General features: G+C 37.3%; 1 protein-coding gene across 1 annotated transcript in view; it reads right to left on the bottom strand.

Moving 5' to 3' along the window:
• Positions 1–14,006, bottom strand: part of SYTL5 (synaptotagmin like 5) — a gene marked incomplete at its 5' end in the record, with an annotated part of 209,368 nt that overhangs the window by 37,468 nt on the left and 157,894 nt on the right. Inside the window, 2 exon segments of the mRNA XM_080653897.1 lie at positions 2,200–2,361; positions 3,972–4,071. Coding sequence (XP_080510023.1) covers positions 2,200–2,361; positions 3,972–4,071 — 262 coding nt within the window.

Below are 14,006 nucleotides of genomic sequence, written 5' to 3'. Positions count from 1 at the left end.
CCACACTAGCCACACAGAAGGAGACCATCCAAAATGTGGAGAAATATAGCAAATCACTGGATGACCTGCATGCAGGATTCTGTCGTCAGTTTTCTGATGTTGAAAAAATTGACCAGTCACTTCAACTGGTGGCCTGTCCTTTGTCACAAAACCCTGAAACAGCACCAGAAGAGGTGCAACTGGAACTCATCGATCTTCAGTCTGACTTTGTCCTAAAGGAGAAATTTAGCTCTCTTGAACTAAGAGACTTCTATGCTTCACTTAATGAAGCCACTTTTCCAAACATCCGGAGGATGGCACAGAAGATACTGGTGCTGTTTGGGTCAACCTATGTTTGTGAGCAGACATTTAGCGTCATGAATATCAACAAAGCCCCTCACAGATCCAGCTTAACTGACAAACACCTCAGATCTATCCTGAGAATAGCCACAACAAAACTAACTCCAGACTTTGATGCATTAGCTAAAAAAGGAGACCAACAACACTGTTCCCACTGAAGTTGATGTTTTAAGACCAAAAACCTTTCAACCCAGTCTACATTGCCATCTACATCTACATCCCGGGCATAATTTGGAAGTTGCACTAAAGAAAATGTTTAATTTACTGTTTACACATTTTGTTCTTTTCTATTTGTTTTAGTTTTAAATTATTTTATTATATTTAAGTTTAATTTGAAAGGCTTTTGTATCTTTCCTTTGTTAGGCAATTTTATTTTGCCTTTGCCATCTTCAATATAAGGTATGTTATTGTGCTATGATTCCTCCATTTTTTGAAGTTTCAAATTATAATAATTAGTGTTTACATTCTTCTTGTTAAAATGTTTGAAATGAATAAAACTATTGAAAAAAAAAAAGACCGTACCCTTTTATGTAATGATGTTTTATTTGAATTTATATTAGTTCACACAAACACTCCATCCATGCTTTTGTTCCGGCCCTCTGGTCCAGTTTATGAACCCATTGTGGCCCTCGAGCCAAAAAGTTTGCCCACCCCTGGGTTAGACTATTGGAGGAGGAGGAACTCCCTTTTCTCTTAAACAGCGTGGTGCTAGAATGGGAGGCTTGAAATTGTGTAGTGTCCAAAAGAAACATACCTGGAGCTAGTGAAGAGGGCAAACACTGTATGAGTCTGAAAATTAAGTCAACACAGAGAAAAGAGACCTGAGCATCTGGATCAAGCCACGCTTGATAATCACTGACCAACCATTTCTTTTTACTTTTTGAGCAGTATGGGTTGGGATTTCTGTCAATTGCAATAAGGGGACTGTGATATAATACAGATATTACCTAGCATTTATTGAGAGTTTACAATGTGCCAGACACAATACTGCGAGCATCACATAAAATGCATATTCAAGCCTTGCAGCATCCCTATAAGCTATGTTCAATTATTGTATCACAAATAAGAATTCCAAAGCCTGGGAAGTTAAGGAATTTGCCCAAGGTCACACAGAGAATCATGAAGCTGCCGGGATTAAACTCAGGAATTTTTCATTTGAGTCCATTATCTTTACCATCATGTGTTTTTTTTTTCTTCTTTTGTCTTTCTATATAAAGAAAAATGTTTGGTTATGTAAATATGATCTTTTTTCACTTTACTCTTGACTACATGTAGAAAGACTTCAGCTGTATTGAGTTAATCCAAGATAGTTTAGAACATACTATATTATCAATTTCTAGAACCAGCTTTGAGATTATTTCTCTGACGATAACTCAAGTCCTGGGTTATGAATCTCAAAAGTAGGAAAGTAGGAAACCAGACACATAGCTATTGGTCACATCCTCATGTGATCCAAGGTAAAAAACTCCTGCTTATGTCTGAATTATAAAGAATGGGGCATAGAATGTTTTGACACTGATCTTGATCTATGGATTTGTTTTTGTTTATGTGAAAATGAATGCTTTCTCTTTCTAATAGGATCATATCATGCATTTATTCTGTTTATCAATAGAGACCTCCAAATGATGAATACATTTTTAGTAAAACATATTAATAATATATATGATTATGAGGTTTGCATTATACGGTCAGTCTGTATTGAATAAAGATTTCCAAAAGAATATATTTACATTTATTACATTATTCTAAAATTAGCTGTACTAATTTTTCAGATTATCCCTTGAAAACGGGAAGACATCAATGTGGATCATAACTTGACTCATTGCATAACTGTTTGACTAATCTGGAAGCATTTACTACCTTGGGTTGAAGTACAAACCACTCATCACTTGGATTTTCAAAGTTCCATGAGTCAAAAGGAATTTCCACCTCCCCAAGGAAGCTGTTATGTCCAAATCGATCATAATGCCAGACTGAGAGCTGCAGTGTTCTTGTTTCCAGTTGAGTATGGCTGATAGTATACTGCAAATGAGATTGACAACATCACATTCCACATGGAAGGCTCTGGCCAATTCCAGGACAGATTGAAATTTATTTTCACCACCTTTCAGATCAGATGCATTAGTAATTGAACAAACCAAACCCAAAAAGTTTTTTCTTTGTTTCCGCTACAACTGAGGTTCTATTCCATATGCTCATTTTGTGTTAGACCTAGCACTGAAAGATATATCAGAAAAATATTTAGGGGGAAGTCAATCAACTTCAAATATTGTAAAAAAAAGTGTTAGGTGATGAAGTTTTTCCCATTTCCAGTTTTACCTGGTTTTCATTTGCCTGATTATTTTTTGACATCAATTTTATAAGCTTAAAATTTAATATATCAATTCTTCAACTTCTCTGTCTTATTTTATTCATAATGAGAACTCACATATCCAGAAAAGTACTGACAGTGAGATACTTATGAACACCAAACTTCATAAAGTCCAGCCTAAGTGAAGAGATGAAAATGTAAATGTAAATATAGAAAAAACAGAAAGAAAATATTGCTCAGGTAGATTTTCCTTTTCCAGTAGAATTTACCCAGGGCCACATGTTCATATACCCTCAAACCTTCTGCTTGTTTTATTCAACTACCATGTAGGACATGCTTCAGACCGACTAATTCCTGATCTTGGATTTTCATCTATACTGATTCCTTGCCGTTCCTGACATGATTAACCTTATGTCAGGAACAGCAAGGAATGCTTAGCTCCATGCTTCCTGAATTTGTCATGTCACTCTGTTTATCTATTCTCTATGGTCTCAGCTCTGCTATCCTATTATGGTCACTGTATTAACCCTATATTTATTTATTCTCATTTTTATCTGCCTTGATATTGCCTCCTGCTTCTGCACATGACTCCACTGACACACGCCCTCATTCACCAACTTCCTGTTATGCTTGACATTAGATCCATCACTCTGTCCACAAGAATAAATTTCCCTGTTACTGGCAATAATCTCTACATTCTAGTCTCCATGCTTTTTCTTACCAGTCTAGATTGGTCCAGGGTGAGAGATGGTGTTGTTACATGGAAGCCAATGGGGAAAAGTTTTTTTTCTAGGATTGAGGCCTGCGTCATAACTTATCTAGTCCACTTTCTCTCATATATCTCAAATCTAACTCTGCATCTCCACTGTTCATTAACCACATGCCTATATTAAGCCAAATTCTGAAACCTTAAGAAGAAACAGCACATATTCATTCTCTGTTACCAGAACAATGAGTGCGTACAAAGTGACCTGCTAAATCAGTGACAAACTTTCTTTTGTGGGGAACTAGAAAAAAAAAAAACAACACTTTTCCAAAGGGTAAAATATATTTTTGGACAAGATGCACCAGCTCCGAGGTAATTTTACTAGATCTTTTCTACTTAAGCTGCAACTTTGGCATCAACAGAGAAATAAACAAAGTAAGAGTGGTTTACATTGTTTCTTTTCCAAAAACACTGTTAGGAAAGCCAAGAGTATTACATTAATTTATTCAAATTCTACTTTTATAAAATATACATGCAAATGCTCTGTAGTTACTTCTAAACCAATGAAGTTGTGAACAGTATCACTAGAGTTACCATAAGAGACTATTTACTTACCTTTAGCGTTTCATTGAATTCTGGATTGATGCCTGTTCTGATTTTGGTCTTGCGTTTATTATTTCTAGACTTGTCAGGAAGAAGGTATGCCTTGACATAACTGTAAATGATAAAAGATGAAAGTAATTATTGGGAAAAATCTACTTTGCAAAAAATACTCGGAGACTTCAGTGAATAAAAGAAGTAAAGAGAATTGGCCAGTAAATATAAGAGTCAGCCTGGCCTCTATGGCTCAGTGGTTCAGTGTTGACCCATGAACCAGGAGTTTGTGGTTCAACTCCTGGTTAGGGGATATGACTAGAATGCAGGCTTAATCCCCAGTAGGGGGTATGCAGGAGGCAGCTGATCAATGATTCTCTCTTGTCATTGATGTTTCTATTTCTTTCTCCCTCTTTCTTCCTCTCTATGAAATCAATAAAAATATATTTTAAAAAATCAGAGACAGAACCAAAAAGAATATAGTCCACATAACAGATTATCTTAAAGACAACTCTGGGGCCTTCAATAAAAGAGAAGTGGTAAAGAGTGTGGGCTCTGGGGTCATGCCAATTGGGTTTGAATCACTCCCTGCCTCATTAGTCTTGGTGAATTCAAGATTGTACTTATGCTCTCTGTGCCTCAGTTTTCTCATCTATAAAACTGGGACAATAACAATATCTAATTTATGATATTGTTAATTGTGAGGATTAAGTCAGTTGATACATTTAAGGACCTGACATATTATATAACTCAAGAAGAAATATTATCTATTATTATGACTAGTGTTCTCACAAAATAGTATGGGGGCTATATTCCTCTCTATTCACATATCAGGACTTCTGATGAGTGGAATCAATGGTAATAAGTGAATAAAGAAAAATGGTGAAAAGGAAGATATAAAAAATAACAACCTAGGTCACAATAGCAATTCACCCAACAACTTGTGTTGAACTATTTCAGCAACCTCCTGAAGCAGGGGCATCATGACAGACTCAGAAATGTAGAAGATGTACAACATTCAACCAGAGTTCTGAAGCACATGTACTGGGGCTTTAGATGACCCATTTCTGTGCTAGTCTAAATGATTATATTTGTCCTGAAGCCTTCTGATATTGAACTGAGGAAGTAGGTGGACAATTTTTATTCAGTTTCCATTGATTTGTCTATCTTAAGATATTTGGAAACAGCTTGAATGAGTTGTTTATTGAACCTAGGTCACCTAATATATAAAAAAGGGGTCATATAGCTGGCCTGAGAGTGTGTTATCCTTAGAAATGCCTGTTTATAAGGTTGGTCCTTGGCTGGAATCTGGGAACTTGGATTTCAAAAAGATTCTTATCAGTCCCAGAACAGATATAGTTTAGTTACTGTGACTAAGCTGTAAAAACAAAGACTGATGCTGAGCATCTGCTTTTATTCTGGGAAACTGGCAATTTTGGTATGTGACCAGTTGAGTCTCTAAATGGGCTTCCCTGGCTGACAACATTGCACAGTGTCACAACCTGTTGCTAGAGGAATTAAATGTATCCTGTGTGACTCCACTGGAAGAGAGCACTTGGAAGCTTAAGCCTGGTTTCTTCAGAACTTCATCACATATACCTCTTTCCTTTGCTGATTATAACTACATGTGGAGTCCTGTGGGTCCTCCTAGTGAATCATCAAATGCAGCAGTGGTCTTTGCAATCCATGACACATTTTAATATCCAGCTCCCCTCCAAAGTGCCATGGTCCACACCTACCCTTGCAGACTGATTTCTGGAATCCCATGAGCTTCAAAATTGCCCTTTTGATTTGTTCAATTGGGCTAACAGCTTGATAATTTTCTCTGAAGTATTCCTCAGAGCAAAAATTAACTCTCATATATCCTGGGGTATGCCAAGGGGTCAGCCTTCTATCTCAAAGAGCTGCCTCTGCCTAAACAATAAATATGTCAGTCCTAAGTCATGTTGAGTAATAGCATCTTAATCAGTTACCCATAGACAAAACCATTACAGATGAACTTGGGAGAATATTTAGAAGTGTGACATAGGAGGAAAGTGACAACTTTCAGAAGAATGCTAAGAATCTTCTGAAAAGTGACATCAGAAAAATGATAGCATGATAGTGCACCCTGTCTTCTCCTCCTGAAATTTCAACAAGTTAACCAACTATAATTCAACAAAAAAATCCTTGCTCAACACTGACACATGCCTGAGAAACCTGAGCATTGAAACATTTAAAGGTGGACAACTGGGAATAAGTGGGGAGAGGAAAAGGGAGGAAAGCACAGATGGCCCATAGATACAGCCCTGTAGTCAGAAGCATGAGGCCTGGCTAGGAAAAGGAGAAACCTGGCAGCAGCAATCACTTCCTTCAACCAGGAGGAACAGAGAGCTGCAGGGAGCAGCCTAGTACAGTGAGCAGTGAGGGAGCAAACAGTGTCTGAGTCAGCAGACTCCTGACAGAATATGAGGTTCTGCCATGTGGCTTTCCAATGTTGAGCCAGTTGCTAGTGTTTCAGACAAAGAAATGGAACCACAGAGCTCTGCTGTCACTTGGACTCCCAAAACTCGCCTCCCATTGCCCTTGGAGTCAGGTCCAGGAACATATTATCCGTAAATCAAGAGCTGTTGCAGTAGAACAGATGAACCCCACCCCCAATCAGAGTGGCTGTACTGCCTTACAGAAGCTGTGGAGGTCAAGACTGAGAGATCATAGAGATAAAAATCTTGTGATTCAGTGCCATCTACTGGAAAATAGAGGAAAGACCTCTTCAAAAAAAACAGCTATACAGAAGGTCATTAATATAGACAGATATTCATGCCTAGGCAAAGGAGAATAGCAAATACTATGAATAACTACAGTAATGAGGATGATCAGAAAGAAAATGAAAAATCCCCAGAAAGCAAGCTGGAACACATGGAAACATATGATATAAATGACAGATATTTCAAGATTAAAGCTCTGAAAATACTCAACGAGATACAAGAAAATAAAGATAGGCAATTCAGTGCACTCAGAAAACAAATCAATGAACAAAATGAGTACTTTACTCAAGAGATTGAAACTTTAAAAAGAACCAATCAGGCCCAGCTGGAGTGGCTCAGTGGTTGAGCATTGACCTGCGGACTGAATGGTCCTGGGTTCGATTCCAGTCAAGGGCACATGCCCGGGTTACAGGCTCAGTCTCTGATGGGGGGGTGCAGGAGGCAGCTGATAGATGATTCTCTGTCATCATTGATGTTTCTATCTCTCGCCCTCTCTTTTCCTCTCTGAAATCAATAAAAATATATTTTAAAAAAGAACCAATCAGAAATCCTGGACATGAAGCATGCAATTAAGGAGATTAAGAGTGAACTACTGGGGGGAGAAAAAAATGGTGGCTGAATAGTCAGACCTATTGTTCACCTCCTCCCAGGGCCAGACTGTAAATACAACTAAATTGGACAACATTCACCTGGAATTACTAACTGAGGTCCAGCTAAGGAAGAGACTTATATCAAGGAAGGACAGAAAATACCTGGAGATTGGTAGGAAGGGTGAGGTCATGAGAGTAGCTGACCCAGCTTTCACAGGTGGCAGGCCAGCGAGCCAAGAGTGAGGAGGGAGCTCCCAGCTATGGGATGGTAGGTTCCCTCATAGGATAGAGGCCTGGAACACAGGCTGGAATCCACAGGCTGTAGCACCAGAGCCAAGACCAGCAGCTTATGTTACATCCAGCCATGAAAGGCCACAGGGTTTCTGGTTGTGGTGGAGTCTGGAGGCAGTAGACTAAAGCCAGTTAGAGAGAAAGATGCAGTTTTTGTTGTTATTTTGTTTTTTAAACCCAGAGCACAGGAGTTTTCATTTGCAGATACTCACCCAAGGTTTTGGTACATGGAGGGAGATGGAGACTCAAGGTGCCTAAGGATGGGAAGCATTGTGGGGAGACATGGAAAAGCAGCAGCCAGGAGTATTTGGTCATAGGCCTTCAAACTGAAATAGCCATTTTTTCCTGAGAGGAGCTAGCTGCTTCCAGTAGCCTCAGGGAAGGAAAAGAAAAAAAAAAACAAAAAACTACCCTAGATGATTCAGCCTGTCCCACCCTCAGGATCCCTGCCTTGTTTTCTCTTTTTTTCTTTTATTTCTTTTTGTCCCTTTTTAAATTTATCTTCTTTATCTATCTGCTTTACTGATTTGTTATTATTCTAGTCTCTGCAGTTTTGTTCATGTATCTCATTTTCCTCTTCCATTTTCTTATTCATTTTTTCTCTCTTTTTTTCACTACTCATTTTTTTTTCTTTTCTTTCTCTCATTTCTTTTTCTCCAGTTTTCTCATTTCCCTCCCTTTTCTTATTTTAGGTCTATCTACTTTCTCCTCTATTTTCCTTTTCCAATTTTCTCTTCTTTTTTGCCCTTTCTTTGCTCCTTTATTTTAAACTATTTTCCTTCCCCTAATCACCTAATTCTTTATATTTATTTTATTTATTTCAGGTACGCATCTACATATTCCATTCTCCCCACTCTTTAAAAAATATTTATTTACTGGTTTTTTAGAGAGAGAAGAAGGGAGAGGGATAGAGAGATATAAACATCAATGAGAGAGAAACATCATTGATTGACTGCCTCCTGAATGCCCCCCAAAGGGAATCAAGCCTGCAAAACAGGTATATGTGCTCTCACTGGGAATCAAACAAGTGGCCTCTTGGTTCTTGGGTCAATGCTCAACCACTGAGCAACATGGGGCAGGCATTTTGTTTTTGTTTGTGCTTTGTTTTATTTTCTCCTCATACATTTTCATTATTTTTTCTCATCATTCTTGCCATATATTCTCTTTCCTAATTCTCTCTTCTCTAGAGGTTGCTTTTGTTGTTACTGTATGGGTCTTGTGTATATTTTTGTTTTGTTGCTTCTGTTTCATGTTTTGTTGTGTTATATTTTGTTCTGGTCTATCAGCATTTTGACATTAGCTTGCACAACATGGTTGGGGGTAAGTCACATAGCCTGAGAGAAGACTCCATTAACAAAGGGGACAATAATATTCAAGACCCAGCTACAACAGGAGAACCCAAATAAATCAGTAAGGGGATTTCCTAGAGCACCCAGTTCAGGAGATTTGAGATACTGCACCAATGGGGCCTACAAAAGAGCTACTACATAAGAGAACCCCACAAAGTCTGGGAGACATTACAGTTTGATCTAATACATAGAAACAAAAACAAAGGGACAGAAAAAAATGGAGAAACAAAAAAATAACAATGAAATGAAACAAAAGGAGGAATCACCAGAAAAGGAATGAAATGAAATGGAGGCAAGTTATTTTTCACATAAAGATTTAAGAGTAATGGTAATAAGGGTGATCAAACAATTCAGTGAGAACAACAAAAAACTTAATGAGAGTTATAAGGGACTTAATGGGAACTCCACCAACATGAAAATAAAAGTTGAAATGATAAATAAGAATCAATTGAAAATGAGGAAGAACATAGCTAAAATAAAGAACACCCTGGAAGGATTCAACAATAGATTAGAAGAAATCAAGGGCCGAATTAGCTACTTAGCAGACAAGGTAGGAAAAAATACTCATTCAGAGCATCAAATGGAAAAAAGTTAAAAAGCAGGAGCTTTGGGACAACATGAAACATAACAACATTCATATGATAAGGGTACCAGAAAGAGAAGAATCTGAGAAAGGAATAGAGAACCAGATTGAAGATACAATGGCAGAAAATTTCCCTAACTTGGTGAAGAAATAAGTCACTCAATTTCAGGAAACACAGAGAGTCCCAATCAAGATGAACTGCAAAAGACACAAACCTAAGCACATAATAATTAAAATGGAACACATCAAATAAAAAGGAAGAATATTAAAGGCTGCAAGAGAGAGACAGAAAGTTAACTAAAAGAGAGCTCCCATTATACTGACAACCAACTTCTCAATAGAAACACTTCAAGCCAGAGGGAATGGCATGAAGTATACAAAGTAATGAAAACCAAGGGACTGAACCCAAGACTACTCTATCCAGCAAGGTTATTACTCAAAATCAAAGGTGAGATAAAGAGTTTTGCAGACAAAAAAGGCTAAAAGAGTTTACTACCACCAAACCAACACTGCAAGAAATGCTAAAGGGACTATTGTAAGGAGAAAGAGAGAGAGAGAGAGAGAGAGAGAGAGAGAGAGAGAGAGAGAGAGAGAGAAGAAGAAGAAGAAGAAGAAGAAGAAGAAGAAGAAGAAGAAGAAGAAGGAGGAGGAGGAGGAGGAGGAGGAGGAGGAGGAGGAGGAGGAGGAGGAAGAGGAGGGGGAGGAGAAGAAGGGAGGCATAAAGGATAAAAATGATGATAAATATGTACCTATCAATAATATCCTTAAATGTAAATGGTGTGCATGCTGCATGCTCCAATAAAAAGATATAGGGTATCTGAATGGATGAGAAAACATGACCCACATATATACTGTCTATCAGACCCACCTCAGACCAAAAGAATCATAAAGAATGAAAGTTAAGGGATGAAAAAAATATTCCAGGCAAATGGAAATGAAAAAAAAAATGGCTGGGGAAGCAATACTCATATCTGAAAAAAAAATAGACTTTAAAGTGAAGGCCATAAAGAGAGATGATGAAGGCCACTTCATAATAGTAAAGGGATGGATACAACAAGAGGATATAACCTTGGCAAACATATATGTACCCAACATAGGTACATTTAAATATATTAAAACAACTCACTAGATCAGATGGACTTAATCAACATCTTCAGAACATTTCACCCCAAAGCTATAGAATATACATTACTCTCAAGTGCACATGGGACATTTTCAAAGATAGACCAAATGTTAGGACACAGACTAAGTCTTTACAAGCTCATGAAAATTGAAAACATATCAACCATCTTCTCAGATCACAATAGCATGAAATGAGAAATAAACTACAATAAAAACACTGAAAAACATGCATACATATGGAAGCCAAATAGCATGTTATTAAATAAGAAATGAGTTACCAAAGAGATCAAGGAATAAATAAAAAAGTTCCTGGAAACAAATGAAAAGGAACACACAACAACACAAAATTTATGTAAAACAGCAAAAGCGTTCCTGAGATTGAAATTCATAGCCTCAAAAAACAAAAACAAAATAGAATTAATAATAAAATTTTAAACTGGCAGTCGGACATTCCTCTCACAATCCAGGACTTCTGGCTCCTAACCGCCTCTGCCTGCCTACCTGCCTGATTGCCCCTAACCACTCTGCATGCTTGCCTAATGCCCCTAACTGTTTTCATGCCTGCCTAATCACCCCTAACCACTCGCCTGCCTGCCTGATTCCCTTAACCACTTTCCTGCCTACCTGATCACCCTTAACCACTCTGCCTGCCTGCCTGATCACCCCTAACCACTTTGCCTGCCTGATCACCCCTAATCACTCTGCATGCCTGCCTGATTGCCCCTAACCACTCTGCCTGCCTGCCTGATAACCCCTAACCATTCTGCCTGCCTGCCTGATCACCCCTAACTGCTCTCCTGCATGCTGATCATCCCTAGCCGCCTCTGCCTTGCCCCCATAGCTTCATTGGAAAGAACATCCAGAATGAGCTCGGGAAGGTCGTTCAGCTCTCCGGTCTAATTAGCATATTATGCTTTTATTATTATAGATAGTACTGGAAGTCCCAGCCAAAGTGATTGGACAAGAAGAAGCAATAACAAATCCAAATTGGAAAGGAGAAAGTTAAACTGTCATTATTTGCAGATGACATGATATTGTACATAGAAAATCTTAAGGACTCCATAAAAATATTAGACTTAATAGATGAATTCAGTGAGAATGCAGGATAAAAAATTAATACCCAGAAATCTATGGCAGTTTTGTCCACCAATAATGAACTCACAGAAAGAGAAACAAACAAAAAAAAATTCCTTTTACTATTGTCATAAAAAATTAAGATACTTAGGAATAAGCTTACCTGAGGGGGTAAAAGACCTGTACTCTAAAAGCTACAGGACTATATCTTTGAAAAAATAGATAGAGGAAGAGATTAAAGAGTGGGAAGAATATACCATGTTCATGGATTGTTATAATCAACATCATTAAAATGTCCATACTACCCAAAGCAATGTATAAATTCAATGGAATTCCTATTAAAATACCAATAGCATATTTCACAGAATTAGAACAAACACTTCAAAAATTTATATGAAACAAAAAAATAGCCTGAATAGCTCTCTCTTTCTTGCGAAAGAAGAACAAAATTGAAGAAATCACTCTAGCAGATATCAAGTTGTACTACAAAGCCACTGTACACAAAGCAGCCTGGTATTAGCAAAAAACAGGCATATAAATCAATGAAACAGAACAGAGTAAGCCAATATTCTGAATTAATATTTGACAAAGAAGGCAAGAGCATACAATGGAGTAAAGACAGTCTCCTCAATAAATGGTGCTGGATAAATGGATAGGTTCCTTCAAAAAAATGAAGATAGACTACAAACTCACACCATAAACAAGAATAAACTCAAAATGGATAAACAAATGTCAGTAATGAAACCATAAAAATCCTAGAGGAAACCATTGGCAGCAAAATATCAGACATCTCTTGGAGCAATATTTTTATCGATATATATCCTAGGGCAAAGGAAGCTAACGAGAAAATAAACTAATTGGACTATATTAAAATACAAAGCTTCTGCACAGCAAAAGAAACCATCAACAAAATGAAAAGAGAGCACACTGCATATATTTGCAAATTATATATCTGATAAGAAGTTAATTTCCAAAATATAGGAGGAACTCATATAACTTAATAAAAAGAAGACAAAAAATGTAATTAAAAATTGGCAAAGGACCCAAATAGACAGTTCTCCAAAGTGGACATACCAAAGACTAAGAGACATATGATAAAAATACTGAAAGTCACTAATCATCTGAGAGATGCAAATTAAAACAATAACGAGATATCATTTCATACCTGTCAGAATGGCTATCATAAACAAATCAACAAATGACAAATGCTGATGATGAGGATGTGGAGAAAAGGGAACCCTAGTACACTGCTAGTGGGACTACAGACTTGTGCAGCCACTGTGGAAAACATTATAGAGTTTCCTCAAAAAATTAAATATGGAACTCTCATTTGACATAGTGATCTAACTTCTAGGTATATCCTAAGAAACAATAATCAGGAAGAAAATATGCACCCCCATGTTCATAGCAGCACAATTTATAATAACTAAGATTTAGAAACAGTAAAGTACCCATCAGCAGATGACTGGATAAAAAAAGAGTTGTGGATCATTTACACAATGGAATACTATGTGGGTCTAAAAATGAAGGAACTTTAACATTTGCAATAGCATGGAATAGACTGATGAATTTCAGAGGGAAGGCGGGTTTAAGGGTTGGGTAGAGAGTGATTAACCAAGGAACTTATATGCATATTTGCATAGCCAATGGACACAGACAATAAGGTGATCAAAATCTGGGAGGGGTGGTTGCGAGGTGGAGGGGGTCAATAAGAAAAACAAAGAAACAAATAAAAGGTACATCTGTAATACTTTCAACAATAAATATAAATTAATAAAGTCAAAATGGACAAAAGACTTGAATGTAAGACATGAAACCATAAAAATTCTAGAAGGAACCATAGGCAACAAAATTTCAGACATCTCTTGTAGCAATATGTTTATGGTTATATCTCTTGGGGCAAAGGAAACTGAGGTGGAAATAAACAAATGGGACTACATAAAATAAAAAGCTTCTGCACAGCAAAAGAAACCATCAACAAAATGAAAAGTGAGCCTACTGTATGGGAGAACATACTTGCCAATGACACATCTCATAAATGGTTAATATTCAAAATATATAAGGAACTCATACAACTTAACAAAAGGAAGACAAACAATCCAATTAAAAATCAGAAAAGGACCAAAATAGACAGTTCTTCAAATGGGACATACAGATGTTCAAGAGACATATGAAAAAATGCTCAAAGTCACAGATCATGACAGAGATGCAAATTAAAATGACAATGAGCTATCACCTCCCACCTGTCAAAATGGCTGTTATCAACAAATCAACAAATGACAAGTGTTGGTGAGGATGTG

This window comes from Plecotus auritus (genome assembly GCF_963455305.1).
Source record: "Plecotus auritus genome assembly, chromosome: X".
NCBI classification, from domain to species: Eukaryota; Metazoa; Chordata; class Mammalia; order Chiroptera; family Vespertilionidae; genus Plecotus; species Plecotus auritus.
The sequence above is the reverse complement of the archived record's forward strand: the minus strand, read 5'-3'. Positions and strand labels throughout refer to the sequence as shown.